The sequence below is a fragment of the Mustela erminea genome, chromosome 14 (assembly GCF_009829155.1).
Source record: "Mustela erminea isolate mMusErm1 chromosome 14, mMusErm1.Pri, whole genome shotgun sequence".
NCBI lineage: Eukaryota > Metazoa > Chordata > Mammalia > Carnivora > Mustelidae > Mustela > Mustela erminea.
The window spans coordinates 58872295-58883912 of record NC_045627.1 but is presented as its reverse complement, the minus strand read 5'-3'; the positions used below and the strand labels follow the sequence as shown (position 1 = coordinate 58883912).

At 52.4% G+C, this 11618-nt stretch overlaps 1 protein-coding gene across 1 annotated transcript; it reads left to right on the top strand.

The window, feature by feature from the left end:
* Window positions 1–1352: 1352 nt before the first annotated feature.
* On the top strand, window positions 1353–9548 carry RBP4 (retinol binding protein 4). The gene is made up of 6 exons (XM_032313315.1): window positions 1353–1480; window positions 1607–1734; window positions 1850–1986; window positions 2120–2226; window positions 7256–7468; window positions 9265–9548. The coding sequence occupies exons 2-6, from the start codon at window positions 1624–1626 to the stop codon at window positions 9300–9302; spliced, it is 606 nt and encodes a 201-aa protein (XP_032169206.1). The 5' UTR covers window positions 1353–1480; window positions 1607–1623; the 3' UTR covers window positions 9303–9548.
* The last annotated feature ends 2070 nt before the right edge of the window (window positions 9549–11618 follow it).

Sequence of the window (11618 nt, the reverse complement as noted above, 5' to 3'; positions counted from 1 at the left end):
GGGGCTATTGGGAGAATTTCCTGGCAGTGATAACTGTCCAAAGGCAATCAGCCTCTCCCTCCATCACTGGGTGTGTTGGAGGAGAAGCTGGAAGACCTTCTGGACTGTGGGATGTGGGGGAGGGGATCCAAGCACTGGACCGGAGAAAGATGCCCCACGGTCCCTTCCCACGGAGAGCACACCCACGTGACGATGGTCTATCCCCCCATGTGGTCCCTAGGGAGCTATTTGGGATTATACATCCTGGGATAAAACTGGCCTAAGGAGTCAGCTGGTTGGCCAGAAACGGGGCAGGAAGGAGTTAAATGCGCCATCCTTGGCATTCCGGGGAACCCCTAACCACTCAACTGAGAAGCAGGAACGGAGGGGAAGGTGCAAGTGGAAGCAGAGAACCAGGCAGGTAGATGTCCAAAGAGTTAGAGGAAGGCGCCTGTTTCTCTGCTAGACTACCTGCTGTCATTCAGCCAAAAGCTGCACCTTGTGACTTTTTGGATCCATTAGAGGACCTGCAATCCTGACTCTCAGTAAACTGTTCCATCAAGCAGGCAAAATAACCCCTTGCGGAGTTTTGACTCAGTTGACCGTTGCCTACAGCATTTTGTTCACTTCCCCGCTTTGTCCGCTCCTCAGGCGAACTCACCTTAGCTGCTTTGAAAACAAAACAAACTCCACTAGGGCCTTGCAAACCATAAACAATTGGTCAGGGCGCTTGCAAGTGGTTTGAGCCAAGTGCCACACAGCAAGGAGGCGACCACCGAGGCTGCTAAAGCATTTCCTGCCCTGACCCAGGTGCGCTTCTGGAGAATATTTAACAGGGAAGGTTTCAATGCTTCTAAAGATGTTGAAACTAAAGAAAAATATTGACCCAGAAGGCACCACAACTCTCCTGAAAGAGTAAAATGCATCCTTTATTAAACGAAAAACGACTTGGCCGAAATAGTCCCGACCCCCTGCACGAGCGGCCCTCAGAGGGCAGGGAGGCCGACTGGCAGGGCCGGGGCGCGGGCGCTAAGGCACCGGGCGGCATCACTCGGCCCGACTCTCTGGGAGGCCGCGGTGCGCGCGCCAGGCCGACTCGCGCCTCCAGCCAGAGCCGCCGGGGGCCCCCGAGGCCACCCCAGGCCGCAGCTGGCGGCCGCTGGCACGGGTACCCGGCGACCAGGCCAGGGCTTGTTCCCGCGGCTCGGCGCCGTGGGGAGCTGGGCTCGGCCGAGGCCACCCCGCGCGGCCCCTGCACCGCCCTCGGCGGCCCTGGAGGTGCGGCTCCCGCCCAAGGGGACCCTCCCCGCGCCCGGGCGGCGGTGAGTCAGGGCGCGTTATGCAAGTGCTGGCCGGCCGACCCGGCGCCTCCCCTCGGTCTTTCACCCCGGCCGTTACGAAAGCGCGACCCCCTCCCGCCCCGGCTATAAAGCGGCCCGGCGGCCCCCGGAGGCCCCCGGCGGCGCCCTTGCTTCCCTGGCTCCACGCGCAGCTCCGGGCGGTGAGCGGCGGCCAGACGGCCGGGGGCCGGGGTCGGGGCCGTGCCGGGGTCCGGGTCCGGGGCGGGGGCGCGGGCGGACAGGGTCGGGGGCCGCGGCCAGGGGCTCATGGCGCGCGGTCCCCGCAGGAAGGACTCCGGGCACGATGGCGTGGGTGTGGGCTCTCGTGCTGCTGGCGGTGCTGGGCAGCGCCCGGGCGGAGCGCGACTGCCGGGTGAGCAGCTTCCGAGTCAAGGAGAACTTCGACAAGGCTCGCGTAGGTATTGGCCGGGCGGCCCCGTGGCCGCGGGCCCCGGTCCCCCGCGTTCTCCCTTCCCGGCGGCCGGGCGTGCATGCCGTGCCTCCAAACCCTGCGCTCGCCTCTTTCGCAGTTTGCCGGGACCTGGTACGCCATGGCCAAGAAGGACCCCGAGGGCCTCTTTCTGCAGGACAACATCGTCGCCCAGTTCTCCGTGGATGAGAATGGCCAGATGAGCGCCACGGCCAAGGGCCGAGTCCGTCTTTTGAAGTCAGAGCCCCCCCTCTCCCCCAACCCCCCGCTGAGCACGAAACCCGGACTGGGGAGCGAGGGGGCCTTCAGGGTGGGACGGAGGGAGGAAGCCCTTTGCAGGCCTGGCTTAGGATCTCCTTGGCTTTTGCAGTAACTGGGACGTGTGCGCAGACATGGTGGGCACCTTCACAGACACAGAGGACCCTGCTAAGTTCAAGATGAAGTACTGGGGCGTAGCGTCCTTTCTCCAGAAAGGAAGTGAGTAGTCAGTTCAATGGAACCGTCTCTGGGGATGAGGGTCATACCTGACCAAATTGCTGGCATTCTTCTCCAGTGGCAGCCTGGAAAAAATGGTCTGTACGTGGCAGGAACCCTCAGCAGGGCCTGAGGTCAGGGAGGTAGAGACTGGGACTAGTGAGCCCCCACCCCCCAGTCCACCTTTCACCTTCAGCTCCAAACACCTGGCCCACACTCAGAAGGAACTTTGGGCTTGTCAGTGACCTCCTTCTGCCCTTTTCATGTCCAGCCACTGTGCCAAAGTGTGTCTTCATGCTCAGACGTCGCACCTCCCCAAGACCCATCTCACATCACCCCTCTACCTGGTTTTGTATTTCCTCCATTTCATTGGATTGAATCCCTGGGACAGCCTTGATTACTCTGGGATCCCCAGCAGAGGCTGGGAGACCCTCATTCAAGGATGTAGGGAGCATTCTGCATAGGTTTGGCCCTGGGTAAAACCTGGGTGCCCTACCTGCAGATGCTGAGATACTGAGCCAGGTATAGCGTTCTGGGTGGTACTGACCTCTTCCCTTCTTCTAAGCACCGAAACTCAGATGGGGGACAGGGTGTTAAAGATGCTCAGAAAGGCACCCTATAATTTGGGCTGATCCTAAGAACCCTTTCTACGTTCATTCCATTTCTCTTAAGTTTCAAATCTGGAATCTCTTTGGTACCTAGAGAATAAGGTAGGCCAAGGGGGGACATATCATGGGACCTTAGAGATGGAGAGTTAACCCTACAAAGGGGCTTTAATATACAGATGAGTAAACTGAGACCAAGAGAAAGTAGTGGTCTGCCCATGGTCATACAAGTTTGTGGGAGCCAGTGTCAAAAGCCAGGGGTCCCGACTCCCAGGTAAGAAGTAAAAATTGTTTCAAATAATGTAGCAAAACTTGCTAGAATTATTCGTTTAGCATGTGAAAGGTACACTATTCTGATAATGAACTAAAAAAAATCAATACTGGGGATATAAGAGTATTAACGGTTAGTCAATGTAAACACATAATTCTCTTGCATTTTTAAGATGCACTCCTGAGCGGACTCAAGTTCCGTGAGTAGTGCATTTGGGAAGGTGGGAAGTTGTCCCAATGAGGAGGTGAGGTTTGCCTCTTTTCTCCTCCTCTTCCTACCAAACCAGATTTGTTTTGCTCTTACCTCTGGTAGATTGAGATTCAATCCAGGATTTCATTTAGAGGGGAAAAAAACCTGAACTATTGAAATCTGGAAAGTGATGGCTATAGCTATTCAGTGGGGCGACTACAACAGGGAAGGCTCAGAACTTAATTCCTCACGAGGTCCCCTCTCAGAAAGCAGCAGGGCTGTGCGTGGCCGAGCACGTGGGTCTCAAGTCAGACAGCCCGAGTGCAGATCCTAACTCCACCCGCCACCTGTGAAAACTCGGGTGTTCCTTGTCCTCTCTGTGCCTCAGTCTCCCCCTCTGCAGAGGAGGTGATTGTAGTGCCTGCCTCATGTTGCTGCCTTAGGTGGATGCAGTGAAGTAACCTGTAGAGAGTCAGAGTGGGGTCTGAGACATGTGTCCTCTGTAAGTGTAGAGTATCCGGGCTTTGGGTAAAAATCACATTTTATCTTCTGGGCACAGGATGAGAAGTCCCACAGACACCGGGCGTTTAAGCCTCTCATTTTCCAAATGAAGAAACTGAGGTCTCTATTAGCCAAGTGACTGGCCCAGGGCCACGTGGCTACTTAGTGGCCCTGTGTGACATCTCTTTGCCCAAGGCATGAGAAAGGGCATGGGCTGTCCCTCTGTTTTCTAAGTAGCCCACAAAGAGTATGATTTGATGCTTCAAACTTTCTGTGTTTTCCATGCTTTGGGGGTGTGTGGGTGGAGCTTCTACAAACTCCTGCTTTCTCTCCTTGTGCCGATTTTTTTCTTCCTTGACCTTGGTCTGGCATTAAACCCTGACTTGGTTGGGAGGGCCTGAGGCCTCAGAGAGTGGCCTGCATTCCCAGTCTCTCACCTTCTACATGTGCTGCCTTTCACCAAACAGGTATGTTTAAAATGAGGTATGCTTTAGCAGAGAAAATAACTTGGGCCCAAATGCTCCCTTAATCTAAATCCCTAAGTCATAACACTTGAAAATTAAGTGTAATAGATTTCCGCAGTTGAATATTAAATTTCAGTGTCGGCAGACTCAGACCTGGCTTGCTGCCCCAGCCTGGGGCGCGTTCTGTACTGGCCTCCTTCTGCCCCTGCTCTACCAGCAGCAAGCAGGACGTCTCGGGGGTTATGGAGTGCCGCCGTCAACCGGTCTTGGTTGAACACAGGTTTCATCACTGACTAGCCTCTCTGAACTTTGACTTCCTGATCTGTGGAATGGAGATAGAGAATAGCCCCTGTTTCCTAAGATTATTGGGAGGACACATTAAGGTAATGCATGAAAAACGCTTAGGTTGATGCATAATAAGTGTTCAGAAAAGATCAGCTTTGATCATCATTGTTTTGGGCCTTCCTGAAAGACCTGGACAAAGACTGTCCTTTGTTTTCTGGATAAAGCCTGTCCCTCTGCTGGTAAAGAGACCTTTGCAGGCTAAATAACATGGGCCTGCTTGCCTACAGCAGTTTCTCGAAGCTGGGGTCCCTGGACCACCTACTTCTAGATAGGTCAGCTGGTTGTTTGTGAAAAGTGTAGATTTGTGAGCCTAAACCCAGACTTACTGAAGCGGAAAGTCTTGGGGATAGAGCCCCAGAGTCTGTAGGTTTCCTGTGGTCCTTAGGAATGCTCCTGCACAATGAAGCTTAAGAAACTGCTCTAGATAATTCAATCCAAAGAATTTGGGGTTGGGAGGACCGAGTTCATTCTTTCCCGGGGCTCTCAGGCAGCTCATCTCCCATCCCAGGAGAGAGAGTCTAGTAAAGATCGTTAAGATTTGAATTCTTCGTTGTCTTTGAACTATTTAGCCCAAAAGAGCCTGGAGATAAACCAAACCAAACTTAGGCCTTTCTTTTAAAGTGAAGAACAGTAGTCCATTTTCTTAAAACCAAGCATTAAAAGTTACTTAGTTCTTATGTCAGAATTCACTCCTGGCAACAATCTTGGAAAAAGGAAATTAAGTTGCCGATTGGCTGAGCTAATAGCTGCCTCGATCATGAATCGGGATAACATTTCAAAGAAGAGTGCATGTGTGTCTGAGGGGCAGGCTGCTGGGGCGCCTCCGGCTGACGCACTGAGCCCCACCACCAAGGAAGAAATGACTTCATTTGCTGAGGAGGAAGACGGCCCAGAGGCTCAGGAGCCTGTGAGGGGGATCCGTGGTTAGGGTGAGGCCCGCAGGGCCCCATGGCTTCTGTTCCTGGCCCATCCGATGAATAACAGAGCGGTCATGTGTCAGGGCACCTCCCCCGCAGCTCTGGCCCTGACACTCTCCTGTGGGAAAGCCTGGGAGGTATAGTGGTGGCTCATTCTTCCTCCTGGGGAGCCTGGAGGGAGCCAAACGGGGGGCTCCAGGACCAACTCCTGGGCAGCTGTCCCGCAGGTCTGAGTTCGGACCCAGCCCCTCCTCGGCTGGCACTCTAGGGGTTCTCAGAGCCAAGAGGTGACTTAAGGTGGGCAAGAGAGGCTTCCCTTATGGTCTTGGATGCTGGGGGACCCAGGTTCCTCTGCATTCCTCCCACGTGGAACCAACATAGAGCAGAGACCATCTCCTGCTTCATGGCCTGGGTGTGAGACAGAAGCATAGAGGCATTTGTTTCTTTTGTCTTGTCCCCTCTCCCCCCAACTTACCTACTGCCTGGAGACAGTGTAATGGAGACATTAGGCATGTGGGCTCCGGTTCTGTCCTGCTCTTTGTGTTCTTGAGTAACTTACTTACTTTCTCTGTGCCTCAGTTTCCCCATCGGTAAAATAGAAATAACAGCGTGCACTTCTGGGTAGGTGTGAGGGATAATTGAGAAAACACGGAATCTGTCTACACGGTGACAGATACATAACTAAGAGCTCAGAAAGTCCCCGCCATGGTTCTGTGTCAATGAGAACGTCAAATTAAGTAGAGATGTGCCACTTTTCGCCACGTCTCAGGTGTCTGGATACACTTGAGCATTGCTGCTTCTCCAGCGCCAATCTCTCCAGCGTATGTTCTTATTAATGCTCTTTCTCATCCTGCCTTTGCTGATGCTTATACCATCTCTGCGTACACTTCTTCCCATCTTACAGCCACATCTAGCTGTGACCTCAGGAATGAATGGAACCTGAATTCTTCGGGGGCTCAGCTCTGCCTCTACCTGGGGAGATCCGAAAAGTACAAGCTCTGAGAAAGACCGTGGTGTCGGAGGGCGGGTCTCTTGTACCCTCGACACAAAAACCACTCTCTTTTGCCAGCGCGGAGAAGGGAGGGAGGTCACCAAGCAGAATTAGGCTGGAGCAGGGTAGCTGTGAAGCATCCTCCTGTGGATGGAGGGGCAGGAGGGCAGCGAGACAGAAGCTGGCGACCATCAGACGTCAGCCACAAAAGCACAGATGCTGTTGGAGCCTAGATGGGGAAGACGGCAGTAGGAAGGTCTGTTTTATGGTTTCAGTGGGCTCACATTCTCAGTTGTTCTTTGGGCAGATACAGCACATTTATGGTCAGGGTAAGAGATGATGATTTTTTTAAAAATTTATTTATTTGACAGATCACAAGTAGGCAGAGAGGCAGGCAGACAGAGGAGGAAGCAGGCTCCTCGCTGAGCAGAGAGCCTGATGCGGGGCTCGATCCCAGGACCGTGGGATCATGACCCGAGCTGAAGGCAGAGGCTTAACCCACTAAGCCACCTAGGTGCCCCAGAGATGATCATTTAAGTGAACAAGCCCCCCCCAACCCTCCCGACCCCAGGGTTCTTTTCTATGTCCTCCCAATTTGGTGAAAGCCTTCAGAATTCTCTGTAGCCTCCTGCTTCCTAAAGAAATGAAACCAGTTTGAGGAAGTCGCTGGTTTCTCGAGGTGGGGTATTTCCCTGGCCCCTGAGCCTGCCTGTGGAGAGGCACTGGATCTGTGGCTTTCTGACTTTCAGACGATGACCACTGGATCGTGGACACGGACTACGACACCTACGCCGTGCAGTACTCCTGCCGCCTCCTGAACCTGGACGGCACCTGTGCTGACAGCTACTCCTTCGTGTTTTCCCGTGACCCCAACGGCCTTCCCCCGCAAGTACAGAAGATCGTGCGGCAGAGGCAGGAGGAGCTCTGCCTGGCCAGACAGTATAGGCTGATCGTCCACAATGGTGAGTGGGCAGTGGGGAGCAGGGTGTGGCTGACTCTTCCTGTGGGGTCAGCGGCAGTGCATTTGGGCCTGCGTGCAGGAGAAAACAGGGAGTCTGAGAAGCCCCATGGGACCTAGCTTGCTCCTTCTTTTAAAATTTTCTAAGGTTTTATGTATTTGAGAGTGAGAGAGAGAGCATGAGCAGGGGGCGGGGGGTGGCAAGGTAGAGGAAGTAGCAGATCATGACCTGAGCCGAAGGCAGACGCTTAACTGACTGAGTCACCCAGGGGTCCCATCTTGGTCCTTCTTTTTTAATTTTTTTTTAATTTTTTTTTAAAGATTTTATTTATTTATTTGACAGAGAGAGATCACAAGTAGATGGAGAGGCAGGTAGAGAGAGAGAGAGAGGGAAGCAGGCTCCCTGCTGAGCAGAGAGCCCGATGCGGGACTCGATCCCAGGACCCTGAGATCATGACCTGAGCCGAAGGCAGCGGCTTAACCCACTGAGCCACCCAGGCGCCCCCATCTTGGTCCTTCTTGACCAGATTTTTCATGGTACTGTTCCAGAAGGAGTGGGGGAAAAGCCGGGCACTTTTAATGAGGTAAAGCTGCGGAAGAGAGGCGCTTCCTTTTCTTCTGCTCCTCTAGCCCTGACCTGTGGCCACTTGATTTTATCCCTGGCTCCGCTGCCCCAAAAAACCATTTGACTGAATTCACATTGTCCAGAGATTCGGTGATGCCGGTGAAGGGCCGGGCAGCTAACGTGGCCTTTGGCTTTGTAAAAAGTGAAAGAGAGACATCACCATAGCAAAGTTCAAAATAGAACCATTTCAACAAATGCTCTTTTTTCTCACACGGAACTAAATTACTGTGAAATTGCCTCACTGGACTTCCTCACTTACATTTTTTGAGATTCCCTGGAACAATCATTGAATCTTTTTATAGATGTTACCTTTGTCGGATCTTGATTTAAAAACCAACAACGTTCTGGAGGAAAGTGCGCAGTCTGTTTTGAAACGACACTCCCTCACTCCCACAGGAAACCGAGTTTCAAAGTCCAAATAGGTACTGCTAAAATGCAGAAAAAGAGCAAAACTGAACTTTTCTGTTGGTCATCTAACTAGCTGGCCCTCACGACACACAACAGATAGGAACCCCAAACAAAAACATTTAAAAAAGCAAGCTTTTGATGCTTCATCCTGGGCGCAGCCTAAATGTAGGGCGGGGGAAGGATCTCACCACAGCCAGGCCCCACGCCATGCCATTTACCTGCATTACCACCCCCCAGCCCTCAGAGCACCTTGGGACGTACTCTCATCATCCACATTCTACTGATGAGAAAACATAGGCAAAGAAAGATCGCACAGGCTGCCCAAGGTCTCCCACATGCAGCTGAGCTGGATACACACCAAGGTTGTTCTGTGACCCGAAGCCCCCTGTGGCACTGCCTGGTGACACCGGACATGGTGAACATTCCATAAAGCCACCCACACAGCTGCTGAGGCCAGGCTGATTTGGCCCCCAATTCCCGAAATAGGAGGACGTGTCCCCTGATCCTTCGAAATACAGTGAGGCGAGTTTAAGACAAGGCAAAGGCAGATTTTCAGACAGCAGATCCTATGCTCTCCACCCCTCTCTAGCCCCCAGAGAGTTCAGGAAGAGCCTGGAGGGTGCCACTGAATCACAGCCACCTCTAGCTGTGACCTTACAATGAACAATTTGAACACAGCCAAGCCCTAAGGCCATCACGATATTCGCTGTGTATACTGAACACGGGGGCCAGCTTTCTGTCCTCAATGACTCTCTTCTCTATTTCAGGTTACTGTGACCGCAAATCGGAACACAACATTTTGTAGCAACATGGAGTTTCATTCGAGAAGTTCCCGTTAATTCACGCCGCCCTCAACTTGGTCTTATCTTAGGAGTTTAGCTTGCCCTGCTGTGCTCCCTTCCCCTCTACAAACACAGAACCTCAGCATGCCTAATAGGATACATGGGGATAAGTGAATCTGCACTCAAATGACTGTCTTTCCTGGAATTTTCTAAGGAATTGTTTAAGGCTTCAGATTCCAGACTTTGATTTATTAAAATATAGTCACCCATTTCCTGTGATCCTAGGTTTTTATTTGTGCTGAGTCTGTGTCCTATAGATGGTTGGATGGGGTGCGCTTTTTATAGACTAGGAAGTCTCTCCCTGCTCTTTATGATTTTTGGCCTGTTCTGGTGCCCAATATCCATTATTAATGACTGTGGCTTCTCCTGACTTCCCAAAAAGGGGCTTCCCCGTTAACCGAGGAAGGCCTTAACTACAAGCCTGGCCAAGACACCGGAGGCCAAAAGAGGAGGTGAGTGTTGATTAGGCCAGGCCAGTGAGCTCAAGGCCTCAAGGCCTCAGTTTACCCTAGGTCCATGTGGTGGACTCACCTCCAGCCCTTCATGGTCTCTAGCACTTAATTCACTTCTTAGTTCAGGTGTGGCCAAAATGTTGAGGGAGAAGTGGCTGGGCGCTTCCCTGGAGGAAGCAGATGGGGCCCTGGAAACCAGATCCAGGGGAAGATCGTGGTGCCTCCCGCTGGAGTGCAGGAAAGAGGCCAGCTGGGGATAGAAGTAGCGGGGCCGGGGGGATCACCAGTGTCCACACCATCGGTGGCACCACGAACTCAGTATGTCACCGCATGCAGAGCCATTTGCCCTCATTCCTCGGGAGCCCCTGGGAGCCTTGGGGCTTTATCTGGAAAAGGCATCAAGGTTTTGGTACCAGTCTTGGTTTTAAGTCAAAATCCAGCTCAGATACATATTAGCTGTGTGATTTGGAGATGCTTATGTGGCTTCTCTGAGCCTCACTCTTGTGAAATAGGGGGAAACGGTACCTGCCTGATGGGGTGTGGTGAGGGTTCGGTGTGAGCACTGAGAGGCCGTGCAACCCCGGCGATGAGGCCAGGCTGACAGCTAGGAAAGGTGTCAGGAAGCAGGGCGGGGTGCATGTGCGGAGAGATCGCTGTCTGCAAGCTGGCATATCAAAGAGCCAAGGGCACCCTGGGTCCCCCCGCTTCGATGTGCTTTGTTCTCCCAGCAACAAAGCAGGGAGATAGGCATCTGGATATGGGAACGCTCTGCCCGCTGTTCACACTGGACAACAGGGTCTCTGGGCCAGACTCTCCAGCCTCGGTTTGACGATCCCAGACGCCTATTAACATAGCCACACCTCACTTCACAAAACAGCTTTAATGCACCAAGATGAACAAAAAAAATCTGTCTTCTTTTTCTCAAGCTTGTGATCCCCGTAACTCTCACTTCAGAAACAAGCTGTTCAAGAAACCTTGTGAGTGACAGCAACCCGCACTGATTGACTCTGCAACGAAGATTCGTTGACCCCCTACTGTGTACCAGATCCTAAGCTGCTGCACATGCCAGTCACTGCCCCGTCTCCAAGTGACAGCTCCTCTTTGGCTCTGGTTTCTTTGTCTCAGGGATATTTCATAAAACCAAAGACCTATAAACACTACCCGATGACTTCTAATATTGTATCTTTGGCCCAAGTCCCACATCCCTGCATCCAACGGCCTACTTTCCATTAGCATCTCCTTGGGATCTCAAATTTATAACCCCTAAACAAAACTCTTGGTTCTCCCACCTACCATTCTTCTAGTCGTTCCCATTTTTATGGCCTGGCCCGCCATCCACCCACTGTCAGGAGTCACCCTCGAATCTTCTCTTTTCCCCACGTTCTACATCCTGTCCATCAGTAAATCGTGCTTGCTCCCCAAAGTAGTCCTGAGATCCTTTCTCACAAACCCCCACGAAGGCCCACGAAGGCCACCTCCCCCTCTGACTTTCCTCTTGTTCCACTTCAGCAGCCGCCTAAATGGTCTTTTTTTTTTTTTTTTTTTTTTTTTAACTTCTTGCCCCTTGGGGCACCTGGGTGGCTCAGTGGGTTAAAGTCTCTGCTTTCAGCTCAGGCCATGATCCCAGGGTCCTGGGATCGAGCCCCGCATCAGGCTCTCTGCTCGGCAGGGAGCCTGCTTCCTCCTCTCTCTCTCTCTGACTGCCTCTCTGCCCACTTGTGATCTCTGTCTGTCAAATAAATAAATAAAATCTAAAAGAAAAAATTATAAAAAAAATAAATTCTTGCTCCTCAAAGTCCATTTCCTGCACAGCAGCCAGAGTCACAT

Coding starts and splice junctions, on each gene's coding strand:
- RBP4 (XM_032313315.1), top strand. CDS start 1,624: ATGGCGTGGGTGTGGGCTCTCGTGCTGCTGGCGGTGCTGGGCAGCGCC. Junction 2,227..7,255: donor GTCCTTTCTCCAGAAAGGAA/GTGAGTAGTCAG, acceptor TCTGACTTTCAG/ACGATGACCACTGGATCGTG. Junction 7,469..9,264: donor TAGGCTGATCGTCCACAATG/GTGAGTGGGCAG, acceptor TCTCTATTTCAG/GTTACTGTGACCGCAAATCG.